The sequence below is a fragment of the Pseudorasbora parva genome, chromosome 4 (assembly GCF_024679245.1).
Source record: "Pseudorasbora parva isolate DD20220531a chromosome 4, ASM2467924v1, whole genome shotgun sequence".
In the NCBI taxonomy this organism is placed as follows: domain Eukaryota; kingdom Metazoa; phylum Chordata; class Actinopteri; order Cypriniformes; family Gobionidae; genus Pseudorasbora; species Pseudorasbora parva.
The window spans coordinates 5,760,743-5,777,060 of record NC_090175.1 but is presented as its reverse complement, the minus strand read 5'-3'; the positions used below and the strand labels follow the sequence as shown (position 1 = coordinate 5,777,060).

Below are 16,318 nucleotides of genomic sequence, written 5' to 3'. Positions count from 1 at the left end.
TTTTCAATTCATTCTGGCAGCCGGAGGGCGCTGGAAAGCTGTACTACTGAAAATTCACCCCATGTGGAACACATGAAGATGTAAGGGTGGATCGCCTACGGTGGTTCTGACTGCAGGGTTGCCGAACGACTAAAGAAACGTTATCAGCGTGATGGTAGAAAACTGTACATTTCTTGTCTATAACCACCCACTGCAACTTATACCAACGACGGAAATAAGCGCAGTTACAATAGCAAAATATGTGGGAGAGCGTTGCTTTAATGTGACTATATTGTATTGCAATAGGGAGCACTTCAAAGTCAATACCAAACCAAAACTAGTTAGCAAATCATTTATAATTGAAAGCATTTAATGACAAAATCCGGTTATGGTTACACTTAAAATAGTTACAAAATAGATGAATGAGATGATAAAACTTATACCATTAATCGTACCCAGCATGTGTAGAATGTTACCTGAGAGATAGAGAGTGATAGAAAGAGAGAAAAAGAGAGAAAAAGAGAGAGCAAAGAGAAGAGCCAGAGAAGGCCCTAGAAGAGACAGCCAGAGAAAAAGACAGCGTCAGAGGAAAGAGACCCCCAGAGAAAAAGAGACCTAGAGCAAAAGTTGCAATCTTCTTTTATCCCTCCTGTGACCATGTGACTGAAACCCTGAGACATTCAAACTGACCAGTCAGACCAGACTTCCCCCACTGTACTACAGGTGTGGCACCATTTGGCCTACAGGCCCTCAACATCTCTTTGTCTTTAGGAATCCCAAACAGCCCCACTGATAAGAGAGAGGGGGGTGAAACACAGTAAAACAAATGTCTTTGTTCAAAGAAAAATATCAAATATCTTTGAATATTTTAGATTCTTTCAAAGAACAGACACAACATGTGACATTCAGGAAGTATCTGACATAACCAAAACTGCTTGCAGAGATCACCAGATCGCTATTTTATGCAGATAGGATGTTTTAAGACATAAAACACACAATCGCGGCAATATATGGTTGGTCTGTGTTCTTTATGCCATGTTGGGTGGTTTCATAATAGATGATATTTATAATGCAATGCTATTCCACATAGCTTTTAGCATTGTATATTTTCTGACAGAATTTTTGACCCGAAGCTACATGAGATCACATATTGTTATATAAAACACTCGACTTATAAATTATAAAGTGATATGAAGCAAGTTTTGAATAAAACATGATTTTAATCGTATAAATTGTTGTTTTGCTGGTGTGCTAAGCTAACATGCTAGCTTGCCCTAGATGCACCTGCCACTGAGTAAATACTTTATTTTTATGAACATTTTCTAAATGTAAAACTACTGAAATGCTTATTTGGACGAAATGCATTCGATAGAGTCTCAGTGAGAGGTTTGATTTAGAAATGAGGTTTGAATAGAACAGTTTGAATAGAGAATCGTTAGTAATTATAATGCAGACAAAAGAATAATAATCAGAGCCATAACCAGTCCGCAGAAGTGTGAATGTGTGCCGGGGAGACAAACTGAATGGGGCAGTTTGCACCTCTAAACAATAGAGGCAAAATAGAGAATGAAAGCTGAGAAGACATGGCAATAAACATCAGTTGATATTTTAGAGATATCTCAAAATAAAATCACATGAAACGATCTTGTAAAACGTTTAATAAAATTTAGAGTTTTAGACTGATCATTTTCAGATCTGAAATATAACATGGTCAGACTTGTGGCTTTAGCTGTAGTGCATTTCTAGATTTCTCCAAGGCCCACTTCAATTTTATTTGCATAAAGATATTTCATACAAATAAATTTCTAATAACTTTACAAAACTTTGAAGCTTATTATAGCTTTTTTGGATTATACAAAATATTATCATTTTGACTTTACAGTAAACTGCCAGGTGTCTGCTTTCAAATGAGACCATAATTATGCTTTTAGTGCAAAGGATTCACAAACTGTATTTGTTTTAGTCTGAGTATACATTTCTTAGGATTTTTTCAAAATTTGGAAGTCAGCTTAACAGGTTTTAACAGATGAATATGTAAAATAACATGATCGTCATCATTAAACAACTTGTATATCAAAACTTCCTACTGTTACTGAATGTTTTTGTGTTTGATCATCGCTCTGAATCTGATCTGGATGTAGTATAATTTTATATATTTATATTTATATTTTTGAATACAGAGGGTCATGCTCAGATATTTACACAACAAAATATTCTATGGGCTTACATTGTTGTGAAAATGATCAAAAACCCTGGCAGTGGCTGGTATTTTTTTTAAATGCTGGCCAGCAAAGAGTTAACATGTTCTTTACAGTAGCGGTTCTATACAGCTTCTCAGAACCACTGAAGATACAAATATATTTTTTAGCCATTGGTTTTCCTTGGATTGAGAGAATAAAACAACTAAATATTCAAAGGCACTCCTGAGGATACAGAGGGAGGCTGTGTAATCTAAAACAAATTGAGTATTTATTTATTTGTGTCTTTTGTCTGGTTTGGTTTATAGTGCTCCCAACGTTTGAAGTGACATTAAAACCCACTAAATCATTCTTCTATGTGGGTGATCCGAGTTTGACAGTCAACATTGAAGCCAAGTATGTGTTCTGCTTCACTGTATTGAAAATACATCTTTAATGTGCAAACAACCTAAACCTTTCCTTAAATGTGACCAGTTACAGAAAGTCGGGACACAAGTCAGTTCTGGGGCATTTTGAGTTATTCACAGATTCTGAAAGTGTAGTCTCCAAGCTTTCCAACGATGTGTAAAACATGAAAATCTGATAATATTTGGAGAAGTTGTGTCCATCTGAATGTAGGCCTTTAGAAAAGTGTAAACGAGAGAAAACAGCCTCCAAAGTTTTGCAGTTCTCACCTGTTCTCACCTCCTGGGAGTGACAATAGGGCTCATTTACATCTCATTTAGATAAGCCATACCCCCTGTAAAGCTGCTTGGTTGCTAGTAACGACAGATGCAACGGGAAAAACCGGACCGCATTCACACCAGTCAATTCAAGCAATCGAAGCATTATTCAAATTAATAGCAGATGTTAACATTACCATCTAAAAGGCCATTATAGTAATGGCGGCTTTTGGCAAGTGATACGATGCAGATGATTACAATTAAAACTGAGCTAGCTAATAACAATAGGTAGATATGAGAAGGTCTAAATATGGACTAAACATGTGATAACGTGTAGGCTACGTGTTCTTAGAATGAAACTCCCCAGATTTGAAACAGAAAAGTATTCTTGCAGATCTCGATGCCTCCAATGAAATAAGTCGCTCGGGCACACCTTCTCTTTGTCGGGGTCTTATTTGTGGATGTAACCATCTCTGAAGTTTGCGCTGTGCGTCTGTTTGCCTCTAAATGTCCAATAATTTGCATGTCCTGCCACTCTTTTTCCGCAGCTAAAGAATCCAGCTGTATGTTGTACATAACGTCTGGAGAAAGCTTATGGCTACAGGACTGTCTCCCATGCAGAGAGTTCTCTTTTCTCCTCGTTTAGCATTTACAGTCAAAGTTACGGATTTTCCCCATTTGGCTGTCTTTATCCCCATCAAATGTTATTATCGATATAGCCTCTGATATCTTACGGTCCAACTCGTCTGACGCCAGTCCAATACATTCTTCCTCGTCTTCATCTTCGCTCAGTTGTAGATTAGGGATATTATACAGTCTTATTATGCCGCTTTCATCGTCGCTCTGATCGTCTTCAGAATCTGTGAGCGCTTGTTCATAAGCATCCGGCTTGTCGAAGAAATACTTTGAAACATTTTCGGTGTAATGGCCATGGTTCAGCTCGTCTGCGATCATCTTTGCGGCGTCCATCTTCATTGAATTTTAATATCAGCTAGAGCCGGCCAGAGCGCTGCATAATAAGTAGCCACGCTTCCATCGGAGGGCGGGGACAATAATAAAAGAAACAAAAGCCGGCTTATCCTGTATGGAAATACACACAGACAATGACACGCCCCTACTGCGTGCTAGAATCTCCGAAAAACAAGCCGATTTCAACTTCAAAAGGTACGCTTTTAAATACAACAATACTGCTTTCTCAAAAACGGAGAGGATTCTTCGTGATCTCAACTAACAGATTCTGCAAAAAAACGAAAATCACATAATTTGAAAACAATGCTTCTTTCGCATTTTGTGCGAAAGTTGTGCTGCCGACTTGTGTCACTGGTTTCCGTGACGGGTCACAAATGTGATTTAATGTGGTAACATTCAATGTAATATGACTAAATCAATCTGACATCATTGGGTTACACCAGCTAAAGTCATTGTAATGGTCAGATCAAAGTTGAATGGTAAAATGGCTTATTTACTTCTTCTTTGGAACAACCCAGCAGATACAGTAAGTCAATGTGACTTGAGGAAGACGTTGGACTCCAACTAATTCAACGTCAATCAGACATCATATTTTGGTTGAAAACTTTGGCTTTTAATTTTTTTATTATTTTAATTTGTATGTTAAGCTCCAATGCTGGGCAGACACTGAATTTTAGTTGGATCAAAGAATTACAGGCTTGCTATAATTAATAATACATAATGATCATAAAAATATTAGATTCTGGATGACATCAGTGAAATAGACTACTATATGATGATTCTATATTTACCATCAACTAACACAAAATCATCTGATCATATTTTATCTTGTTTTTCTTGCCATAACAAACAATTAAATCAGCCAGAGAAAAACTAATGTTAAAAAGTCAAGTCAAACTACCCAACTAAAGCAAACACTGATCACCATAATGGTGACTTCAATTTAATTAACTTCAAATAAATGTTCAATAAATTATCAACATCTAAACCTCTGTTAATTCTCAATAAGAGCGTCTGTAGACGTCTGACAGAAATAGTTAGTCTGGTTATTAATGTGTGAATCTTTTTTTTTTTCCTTTTTTTTTCTTCTTTAAATTTAAATGTTTTTTTTTTTTTGACTGTTTGATGTTTATTCCAACCAAATTATGTCTCAAATTATGATGTCTGACTGACGTTGGATTAATTGGAGTCTTCCTGACGTCACATTGACATACAGTGCCTAGGAGTTTTTACAGCAGAAATTGTATGTGCTTTTATAGCTACCTGTTTGGACAAAAGGTGGAAGGAAATGCGTTTGTGGTGTTTGGTGTGATGGACGGTGAGAAGAAAACAAGTATTCCTACCTCTCTTCAAAAGATTCAGGTGAGAGAAATTAAAGAGTTTCCAAGTTGGTATCAGTCTTATTTATCCTTACCTAGTTAATTAAGGACAAGTTAATTAAGATGTTAAATTTTTAGTCTTGTAGACTGATGTTGTCTTTCTCATATGAATAGATAACTGAAGGAGAAGGCACTGCAGAACTGACCAGAGAGATGATCACTAAAGCCTTCAGAGACATTAACCAGCTGGTTGGACTATCAATCTATGTCTCAGTCAGTCTTCTAACAGAAAGCGGTAAGACTCAACAGATACTGTACATCTGTATGCATGTTTACATGCACATGTGATTGTATATCAGAGGCGTGTGTGTGTGTGTGTGTGTGTGCGCGTTTGTGTGTGTGTGTGTGTGTGCGTGTGTGTGTGAGCCTGTTTATGTGGTTTATGAGGACACAAATTTGTATAACTACATGGGTATTACTCTGGTATTACACTATAAATGTGGTTTATGAGGACATATCAAATGTCCTCATAATTCAAATGGCGTTAAAAACATACTAAATGATGTTTTTTTGAGAAAGTAAAAATGCAGAATGTTTCCTGTGATGGGTAGGTTTAGGGGCAGGGGCAGTGTAAGGGGATAGAAAATACGGTTTGTATGGTATAAAAACCATTACGCCTATGGAGAGTCCCTGTAAACCACATAGACCAACATGTGTGTGTGTGTGTGTGCGCGTTTGTGTGTGTTTCAGGCAGTGAAATGGTGGAAGCAGAAAGGAGAGGCATTCAGATTGTGACGTCACCGTACGCCATTCACTTCAAAAAAACATCACAATACTTCAAACCTGGGATGCCCTTAAGTGTCTCGGTACATAATAGCTTATTTTACACATTATTCTCCATACACAGCAAATTTCCCAGTAGTAAATGTACGTACATGGGTATTTTTATAACCAGAGTTTTTCCTCTGTTTTAAAAAACAAATGCATCCACTCAAGCACGGTTTAAAAAAATTATCTGTCCACATGAAAACGCAAAACCACGCTATGATTGGATGCCTGGTTCCCATATGGGTCCCATCCATGGCACCGATGCACAGAGGGATGTCATGGGTTTATTGAAAGTGACTGGCAACTGTGTGCACAGGGGTGGGGTCCAAGTGGACTGTAATGGCTTCACACACTTGCCTTACTATTTTGTATTATTGCATTCTGGTACCTTAGTTCTGACATCAAATAAAGGAGAGGTATTTTCGACAAACAGACGAACAGCCAAACCGAGTAGAAAGAGCTGTGGTTTTGAAAATACCTGTGTTCGTATGGACAGGGCCTCAGCGTGTTACAAGTAACACTGAATCAGCATTGAAGTTAATGAGATAATTGGGTGATGATTTTGCATTAATGATGAACAACTGCTGTTAGCAAGCAGAATTAATGAAGAGAGAGAAAAACACGAACTGCAACTGACATCAGCCAGAGCCTTAGATGAAATCAACTGAAGATAAAAGAAGACATTAAATCTCTGAAGATCTCAGCAGAGGTTTAAACAACTCCACAAACAGCATTACCAGCTTCACACATTACTAACCAGACTGACTTTATTTCTGTCAGACGACTACAGAAGCTCTTATTAAAAATAACTTGTTTTGTACTCAACATTGTGGTGACAAGTGTTTGCTTTGGTTGGACTCTTGATACTGGACATTATAAATATGTGTGGTCTTTTTAACAGTTTGTTTATTGAGACATAATTTGTTAGAAAGGAATACATAAACAAAGAATATGGTGGTGTAATGTTCATCATGGAGCAGTTTTAAAAAATGCAATAGTGATAAAAAGTGGTTACTTATTGTACTTTGAGTTTTCACTGTGTATGCTGATTCAAGATACGCAGTCATGTGGAACTCAGTAAATGGCACAGAATTTTACATTACTGTCCTTGACATAACAGACAAAAAGCAGCAAGAGAAAAAGGCTGTTTAAAAGTTAAGAGTCAAACAGCCTCACTAAAGAAAATACTGATTACCATAATGGTGACTTAAATCAGATTGTTTTTTTAAAATAATTTTTTTGATCATCTAAACCTCTGTTCATTCTCAATAAGAGCTTCTGTAGGCGTCTGACAGAAATAAAGTCAGTCTGGTTAGTAATGTGTGAAGCTGGTAATGCTGTTTGTGGAGTTGTTTAATCCTCTTCTGCTAATATCTTCAGAGGATGCATTATAAGGCACTAAAATCTATAATTTCAGAGTAAGTCAGAATAAATATAACAATTTATTATTATTCCGGTAAATATATCATGCCCCACCCACACCCACACCCTGCTTTTTAATTGTTTTTCTATGTAAACATGCCCCAGGTGGATGCATGTCTCACTGCTTTTTCAGTGCCTTGCAAATCATTATTTTATTATTAACAACACCTGCTACAGACACAGCCAGTAGCAGAGGAGCTTTAGCATTCTTGCTGCACTGGACATGTACCATACAGGCTACTGAATGGATTTTAAATCTGAATAAAATATAGAAATATTTCAGCAATATGATTTATGCATTAGATCCAGCAGAAACTGCAGCACAATTGGCAGATTTTGAAACACTTATGACAGAATTCTGTACCTGAACCATTTAGCAATTGGCTGCTGTGCCATTTTTTTCACCTGTAATTTGCATAAAGTTAAGCGTTCCATAAATGTATGATATTCAGCATTTATGCTTATAATACTAATTTACCGGTAATGTTATAACATCCTATCCTGAAAATCTGCCACTGATTTACAATCAAAAAACCTTTTTAAACCCCTGTAGAATCCCTTTTTGTAGAATCTATGGAATCATTTAATTCATTTTTGCTCTGTTTTTTTTAAAAAGGTTTACATAACAAATCCAGACCAGACACCTGCGGAAAATGTGCAAGTGGAGGTCAGTCCTGGAGGGGTCATAAGTCAAACAAGAGCCAATGGCATTGTGAAGGTTACTGTCAACACTCCAGGAGGATCTTCAACACTGCAGATCACTGTAAGACCTGCTAACTCAACTAATGTTCATGTTTCACTGGAGAACTAATGGAAAATAGATCAGTTACCGAATGTTGAACAAGCAATGGTGCATATTGTACACATTACATGAAAAAATAAATTTAATCTTGGCAGGCAAAAACCAAAGATAAACAATTGAGAGATGAACAGCAGGCAGTGAAGACGATGACGGCTCAGGCTTATGTTCCCAAAGGAGGCTCCAAGAACTACCTGCACATCGGCATTGATGATGCTGAGCTTCAGATCGGTGGTCAAATGAAAGTCTATCTGAGCACTGGACAAAGTCCAGGATTCAAAGATCAAGATTTCACATACATGGTAAGATTATGGTTATTTCTTATTCAGCTGCAGCACTAATGCATTAAATCATGTCAATATTTGATTTTTACCACAGCTTGTGTTTGGATTGTACAAAATGCTGAAGTCTTTTTTTTTTTTTTTTTTTTACTCATCTGTCTCATTTTCAGATCTTGAGTAAAGGTCAGATAGTTGAGGCAGGCCAGTTTAAGAGGCAAGGACAAACTCTAGTGACTCTGTCTCTACCTGTAACCAAAGACATGGTGCCTTCCTTCCGCTTTGTGGCTTATTATCACGTGGGCTCGTCTGAGGTGGTGTCTGATTCAGTCTGGGTAGACGTGAAGGACACGTGCATGGGAACGGTGGGTCAACCATCACATGAAATGGCTGATGTGTGAAACAATAAAGTCAGGACACAGTTGAAGGGTTAGGGTTAATAGTTAATGACATCATTTTCATTTTTGGGTGAAAAAACCCTTTAATGACTATCTGAAATACTGAAAGGCTGAATTCCAGAGGTGCAAAGTCCAGGGGTCAGAAAGTAAAAGTCCTGCCATATTTTTATTCCACTGATGAACTCAGTCAGCTGATTTCACTAATTAATTCTACCTCCTGGCTGAAAAACTGTGCTATTAGCAAATCCTGGTGTTTGGAATAAAATCGGAGCAGGATTTTTTATCTTCTGAACCTGGACTTTCCACCTCTGTTCACATTTCAAAGTCTCTGCTACCCTGTGGTGGACAACTGGAGACTCTGACAATCACAAGATCTCATCAGAGGATTAAACAACTCCACAAACAGCATTACCAGCTTCACACATTACTAACCAGACCAGAGGTGGACAAAGTACATAACTCTATTACTTGAGTAAAAGTAAAAGTACTACTGGTCAAATATTACTCTGTTACAAGTGAAAGTTGTACAAATAGATTTTTACTCAAGTAAAAGTACAGAAGTATTTGTTTTCAAAAGTACTTAAGTATAAAAGTACATTTCCTTTTTTATGCCATTATGTTATTATTTTATTATTGTTGTATAAATGCACACTGTCATCATGGTTTAAGCCAGTCAGTGATGCTCCATCCGACATACTAGCATACGACTACCTTAAACTCATTTAAATACTTGTATATAAGTTACAAAGCTTTTTACAAAGCTGCTGTCAGTTTAAGGCCGAATGTACGGATCCAATACACTGATACACTTCTGATATTTTCCCAACTTTACTCTTCTCTTTCTCCCAGATGTTTATATTTTTAATATTTTATAAGACATGCACCAAGTGTATGCCAACTAAACTAATCTTGATATATATATATATATATATATATATATATATATATATATATATATATATATATATATATATATATATATATATATATTTTTTTTTTTTTTTTTTTTTTTTTTTTTTTAACTGAAACATACTTTCAAAGTATGGCTATGGGTGCACACACTGTGCCTAAGAACCGTCTTCCATTTTGCTATGAACAGATCAGTGTTCAAAAAAAGTTGGGGAAATGTATATGACCCTACATATAAGAGTGATTCCTGACAGACTGTCTGAAACAACAACAAAAAAAACTTTTAAAGAAGGAAAAAATCATCCACCGACTTTCAGAGCTGCTGCAGAAATGACTTTCGACCTTAATAGAAATGTAGTGGAGTAAAAAGTACAATATTTGTCTTTCAAATGTAGTGAAGTAAAAGTAAAAGTATCCTGAAAAAAAATTATATTCCAGTAAAGTACAGATACTCAAAAAGTGTACTTAAGAACAGTACTCAAGTAAATGAACTTAGTTACTGTCTCACCATCAACAACAAGCCAATATCAACTTGTCATCGTCAGGGTTATCTTGCTCTACCCACTGTAACAAACAGTTACAGCCACCAGAGAAAAACATATGCTTAAAACGTTGAGAGTTAAGAGCCCAACGAAAGCAAACACTGATCTCCATAATGGTGACCTCAAATGGAATTATTATTTTCAATAAATCATCAACATCTAAACCTCTGTTAATTCTCAATAAGAGCTTCTGTAGTCGTCTGACAGAAATAAAGTCAGTCTGGTTAGTAATGTGTGAAGCTGGTAATGCTGTTTGTGGAGTTGTTTAATCCTCTGATGAGATCTTGTGATTGTCAGAGTCTCCAGTTGTCCACCACAGGGCAGCAGAGACTTTGAAATGTGAACAGAGGTGGAAAGTCCAGGTTCAGAAGATAAAAAGTCCTGCTCTGTATTTTGTTCCAAACACCTGGATTTGCTAATAGCATAGTTTTTCAGCCAGGAGGTAGAATTAATTAATGAAATCAGCTGACTGAGTTCATGAGTGGAATAAAAATATGGCAAGACTTTTACTTTCTGACCCCTGGACTTTCCACCTCTGGAAAACTTACTAGCTACTTCCGGTTCACTGGGACATTAAGTATCAAATTAACTCTCACGCTGCTTCTGTGTTACATTTAAACCCTGCTGGTGGCTCCCATATGACACATCTGCTCTCATTTTATCGATAGCTTAAACTTCAGGTGAAGAACAAGATGAATACCTATGGGCCAGGAGAGGATGTCAAGCTGCAGATCACTGGAGATCCTGGAGCTAGAGTTGGACTGCTGGCGGTTGACAAGGCTGTGCAAGTTCTTAACAAGAACAGACTAACACAGACAAAGGTGAAGGATGTTGCTCAGAAGTTATTGCAAAAACATCTCATGACTGTTTCTGGTATAAAATGTATAACTGGTATCTTCTATGTGCATCTAGATCTGGGACATTATAGAGGCACATGACACCGGCTGTACGGCAGGAGGTGGAAGGGACAGTATGGGGGTTTTCAGTGATGCAGGACTGATGTTTGAGTCCAGCACTGCAGGAGAAACCAACACCAGAACAGGTGTTTATATATATTTATTTATTTACTTTTTTATTTCTTTCAGCTAATATTATATTAGGTTTCATTTACAGAAAAAAAAAATTCTGAGTGTTATTATCAGAGGTGCATCTCTGGTCTGACATGCCAGGGGACCAAAACTGAGTTTGAGTTCAGTTTGATCCTAGTCATTTTCCTGCAGAGTTTTGTTTTTTACACTCTAAAATGCATCTATAGAATCTCTTATTGAGAATTAACAGGTTTAAATTGTAATGTTTTATTTAAAAAATGGTCACCATTATTGTGATCAGTATTTACTTTATTTGGGCTGTTTGGGCAGTATTTTGTGGTCTTTGTTACAGTGTAAGAAAAACACACAATTGTTCAAAACAAAATAAGCCATAATCCAAAATTTTCATGGAGAAAAAAGTTTGACTAAACTCATCACTGAAAAATTTTGGTAGGTTTACTACATACATTTTGCTGTTCTTGGGTTATTAAAACTCTCTAAATTATTTGTACAATATGCTAATTAATTCAAATGAATTTTCCTCTAGTGCCTAAATGCAGTGGCCAAGCAAAGAGAAAACGAAGGGCTGACAGTCTCCTGCAGATCACTGGTTCACTGGGTGAGGAACTGGACTTTACTCTTGCAATTCAAATGGGATCTTCAGAACTGATCTTCTGAGATTGTTTTACTGTTAAAGATCCCAAACCCTTCTCTTTTTAGTTTTTTAGACTTTATCTTTTCCCCACAATATTTCTCACCATGTTCTCCTACTTTTAGCATTGTTTCACGCTAACATTATCTTCTCAGCTAGTCAATACCCTGGTGAACTGAAGCAGTGCTGTGTTGATGGAATGAGGGATAATAAACTCGGCTACACCTGTGACCGAAGAGCCACCTACATTTTAGACGGGCCGGAGTGTGTCAGGGTCTTCCTGCACTGCTGCAAAGAGATTAAAACACGGAAAAACATGAGGACCGAAGAGGAGGAGCTGATTCTAGCTCGCAGTAAGTATGAACTGATGGAGATTGTCACAATATTGATCATCATAATAGAATACCATCATTATACCCAGACCGCTAAACTAACTCCATCAAGGGAGGTGTTTTTGCAGTATGTTTATTATGTGACGACGTGCACCTATAGCTCTAATGCACCGGTCACACTAGGAGCAATATTTTATTTCACATAAGGTACCAACAGTATGCTTTTTTTTTCATTGTCTGGTTGCCAAAATAATTCAGATAGTAGGTTTTAATGTAAATTGGAATGAATGTGGAATTGATGGACAATCTAGAATGCCTGAATAGTTTATTATTCTTGAATATAAATAAAATAATTACTTTAAAAGAATAATGAGGATTACGTCATTCATGACAGACATGTGAAACGTTCATTGCGTGAAAACAATAGACTGTGAATTGAGCAGATGAAAGACTAGTTAGTAGACTGCAAGTATGTGTTTTACAGGCCAGTAATATAATGATTAGTGTAGTGATTTTTACTTTTGTCCACCCGAGGACACTAAGTAAGAGAGTGATTGGTACTCACGTCACCGCTGACGTTGTGATTTTTGGATCGCACGTCACTTAAGGTGTGGTTATGAGTACATCAGATGACCACCTTCCCCCCTCTTAGTTTGGTACACTAGTCAAGGTCTTTTACCTTGGCTGTATGAGAACACTCCGCACAGGAGGCTGCCCAGTCATTTATAATGAATGTAAAGGGGGGAGAGTTGGTCAGCTGATTTATCTGAAAGATTGGTGAGATTTCTAACTTGTAGAGCCTTTTCTGCTTTATCAGCACAAGGAAGACACAATTGTAATAAAATAGATTTTATTAACAAAAGATAAACAGAACAATTATCACAACTACTAAATGAATACAATGAATGATAAAGGAATAAAGTGCGTAAAATGCATAAAATACATTTACATTTACATATACATTTAATCATTTAGCAGACGCTTTTATCCAAAGCGACTTACAAAAAAGGGGAGAGTAATAGAAGCAACGGAACAGACAAGGCCAAAAACCTGTAAGAGCTGTAAGAAATCTCAATTAATTAGCACAATACACAATTTTTTTTTTTTTTTTTTTTTTTAAAAGACAGACATCTACAACAAAAACTCACGTCCACACAGTGCCGAACACTGGATTTTGATAGCTAAGATAGCTACAACCCATTAGGACTAAGGCTGTTGCCCCAGCTGTTGTCGTTAATGCAGATTCAGTGGCCCAATGGGTTGGTTTTGTATTCTAGCTAAACGCGCAGCAATAGCCATCTACAACAAAAACTCACGTACGCAAAATACAGAACACTGGATTCTGATAGTTATGATTACTATGTAACATACCCGCCTGAAGGCGCAAATCCGGATGAGAGACGTAGATATGATCCCGGAGTGTACGCTTTTGGTCGTTGCTGTGGTGATCAGTAAGTGCTATTCTGTATTGGTCAAGTGCAAATGGAAAAGATGTGTCTTAAGATGTTTTTTCAGAATGGCTACAGACTCGGCAGCACGAATTGAGATCGGCAGGTCATTCCACCAGGTAGGAACGGTCCAGGAAAATGTCCGTGAGAGCGATTTCATGCCTCTTTGGGATGGAACCACGAGGCGCCGCTCGTTCGCAGAACGCAAGCTTCTGGAGGGTGTGTAAGTCTGAGCAAGTGAATTTAGGTATATTGGTGCCGAGCCAGAGGTTGTTTTGTAGGCGATAACTAGTGCCTTGAATTTGATGCGAGCAGCCATTGGCAACCAGTGCAGTTTGATGAAGAGAGGCGTAACATGCGCTCTCTTCGGCTCATTAAAGACCACTCTCGCTGCTGCATTCTGGATCAGCTGCAAGGGTTTGATAGTGCATGCTGGAAGCCCAGCCAGAAGAGCATTACAATAATCCAGTCTGGAGAGAACAAGAGCTTGAACCAGGAATTGTGCAGCCTGTTCTGATAGGAAGGGTCTAATCTTTCTAATGTTGTATAAAGCAAATCTGCAGGACCGGGCTGTTGCAGTAATGTGGTCAGTGAAGTTTAACTGGTCATCAATCACAACTCCAAGGTTTCTTGCTGTCCTTGATGGAGTTATGGTCGATGAACCAAGCTGAATGGAGAAATTTTGATGAAGTGCTGGGTTGGTTGAGAAAACAAGTAATTCTGTCTTTGCAAGATTGAGTTTAAGATGATGCTCTTTCATCCAGTCAGAAATGTCTGTCAGACAGGCAGCGATACGAACACTGACTGTAGGATCATCTGGTTGAAATGAGAAGTAGAGTTGAGTGTCATCCGCATAGCAGTGATAGGAGAAGCCATGTTTCTGAATGACAGAACCTAATGATGACATGTAGATGGAGAAGAGAAGTGGTCCAAGGACTGAGCCCTGGGGAACCCCAGTAGCTAGATTATAAGACTTAGACACTTCACCTCTCCATGACACCCTGTAGGACCTACCAGAGAGGTAAGACCTGAACCACTGGAGAGCAGATCCTGAGATCCCCGTCCTCTTAAGTGTTGACAGGAGGATCTGGTGGTTAACTGTGTCAAAAGCAGCAGACAGATCCAGCAGAATGAGCACTGAGGATTTGGAAGCTGCTTTTGCCAGTCTCAGTGCCTCAGTTACCGAGAGCAAGGCCGTCTCAGTCGAATGGCCGCTTTTGAAGCCGGATTGGTTGTTGTCTAGGAGGTTGTCCTGTTCAAGAAACCTAGAGAGTTGATTGAACACAACTCGCTCAAGGGTCTTTGCAATGAAAGGCAGAAGGGATACCGGTCGGTAGTTTTCTAAAAGTGCTGGATTCAGAGAGGGTTTCTTAAGCAGTGGGGTTACCCGAGCCTGCTTAAATGCTGTGGGAAAGGTTCCCGTGTGAAGAGAAGTGTTGACAATGTGAGTGAGTGCAGGAGTGATTGAAGAAGAAATAGCCTGAAGGAGGTGAGTGGGAATAGGATCAAGTGGACAGGTAGTAGGGTGATTGGAAAGGATGAGTTTAGAAATATCTGCCTCGGAGAGTGGAGAGAAGGATGGAAGCGTGTTCGTGTTAGTTGTTGAGATGTGCATGTCAGTTAGTGATGAGGAGAACTGTTTGCTAATGAGAGCTGTTTTGTTGGTGAAAAATGATGCAAAGTCATCAGCTGTAAGAGTTGATGAAGGAGGGGGAGGAGGTGGACAAAGGAGAGAGGAGAATGTTTTAAAGAGTTGGCGAGAGTCAGAGCAATTGTTGATTTTGTTGTGGTAGTATGTTGTTTTAGCAGTGGAGACATTTGTAGAGAAAGAAGAGAGAAGAGACTGATAAAAGGCAAGGTCAGTATTGTTTTTAGATTTATGCCATTTCCTCTCTGCCGCCCTGAGTCCAGAGCGATGTTCACGGAGAACTTCAGACAGCCAGGGGGCAGATGGGGTGGGGCGGGCTGGTCTGGATGAAAGGGGGCAAAAACTGTCTAAGGAGGATGTTAGAGTGGAGCAAAGAGTGTCAGTAGCACTGTTAGTGTCCAGTGCTGAGAACTGAGCAGGTGGAGGGAGTGAAGATGAAACCATAGTGGATAGGCGAGAGGGAGAGAGTGAGCGCAGATTACGCCGAAAGGTAATCTGTGTAGGAGTATGTTTTGTATCAGGAGTCAGTATGAGGTTAAGAGTGATGAGAAAGTGGTCTGAGGTGTGTAATGGAGTAACTAAAGTGTTGTCTGTGGAGCAGTTGCGTGTGTAGACCAGGTCTAATTGGTTACCTGATCTGTGAGTAGCCGTAGTAGATACTAACTTAAGGTCAAATGAAGTCAGTAGAGTGCTGAAGTCTGCAGCTAGGTGTTTATCAAGATGGATGTTGAAGTCGCCAAGCAGAATCAGTGGAGTGCCATCCTCAGGGAAGCTAGAAAGTAACACATCCAACTCCTCCACAAAGTTACCGAGGTGACCTGGAGGACGATAGACCACTACCACATGGATTTTAACAGGGTGAGTAATAGTGATTGAGTGCGATTCAAATGAATTGGCCGGTAGAGAC

The 16,318-nt window shown here is 38.4% G+C and overlaps 1 protein-coding gene across 1 annotated transcript in view; it reads left to right on the top strand.

The window, feature by feature from the left end:
• The window catches only part of LOC137072742 (complement C3-like), a 99,039-nt gene that overhangs the window by 6,641 nt on the left and 76,080 nt on the right, over positions 1–16,318 (top strand). The window contains exons 7-17 of the mRNA XM_067440666.1: positions 2,486–2,573; positions 5,068–5,170; positions 5,302–5,422; positions 5,878–5,993; positions 7,994–8,140; positions 8,275–8,478; positions 8,628–8,819; positions 10,972–11,124; positions 11,216–11,345; positions 11,879–11,950; positions 12,139–12,336. Coding sequence (XP_067296767.1) covers positions 2,486–2,573; positions 5,068–5,170; positions 5,302–5,422; positions 5,878–5,993; positions 7,994–8,140; positions 8,275–8,478; positions 8,628–8,819; positions 10,972–11,124; positions 11,216–11,345; positions 11,879–11,950; positions 12,139–12,336 — 1,524 coding nt within the window. The remainder of the gene's footprint in view (positions 1–2,485; positions 2,574–5,067; positions 5,171–5,301; positions 5,423–5,877; positions 5,994–7,993; positions 8,141–8,274; positions 8,479–8,627; positions 8,820–10,971; positions 11,125–11,215; positions 11,346–11,878; positions 11,951–12,138; positions 12,337–16,318) is intronic.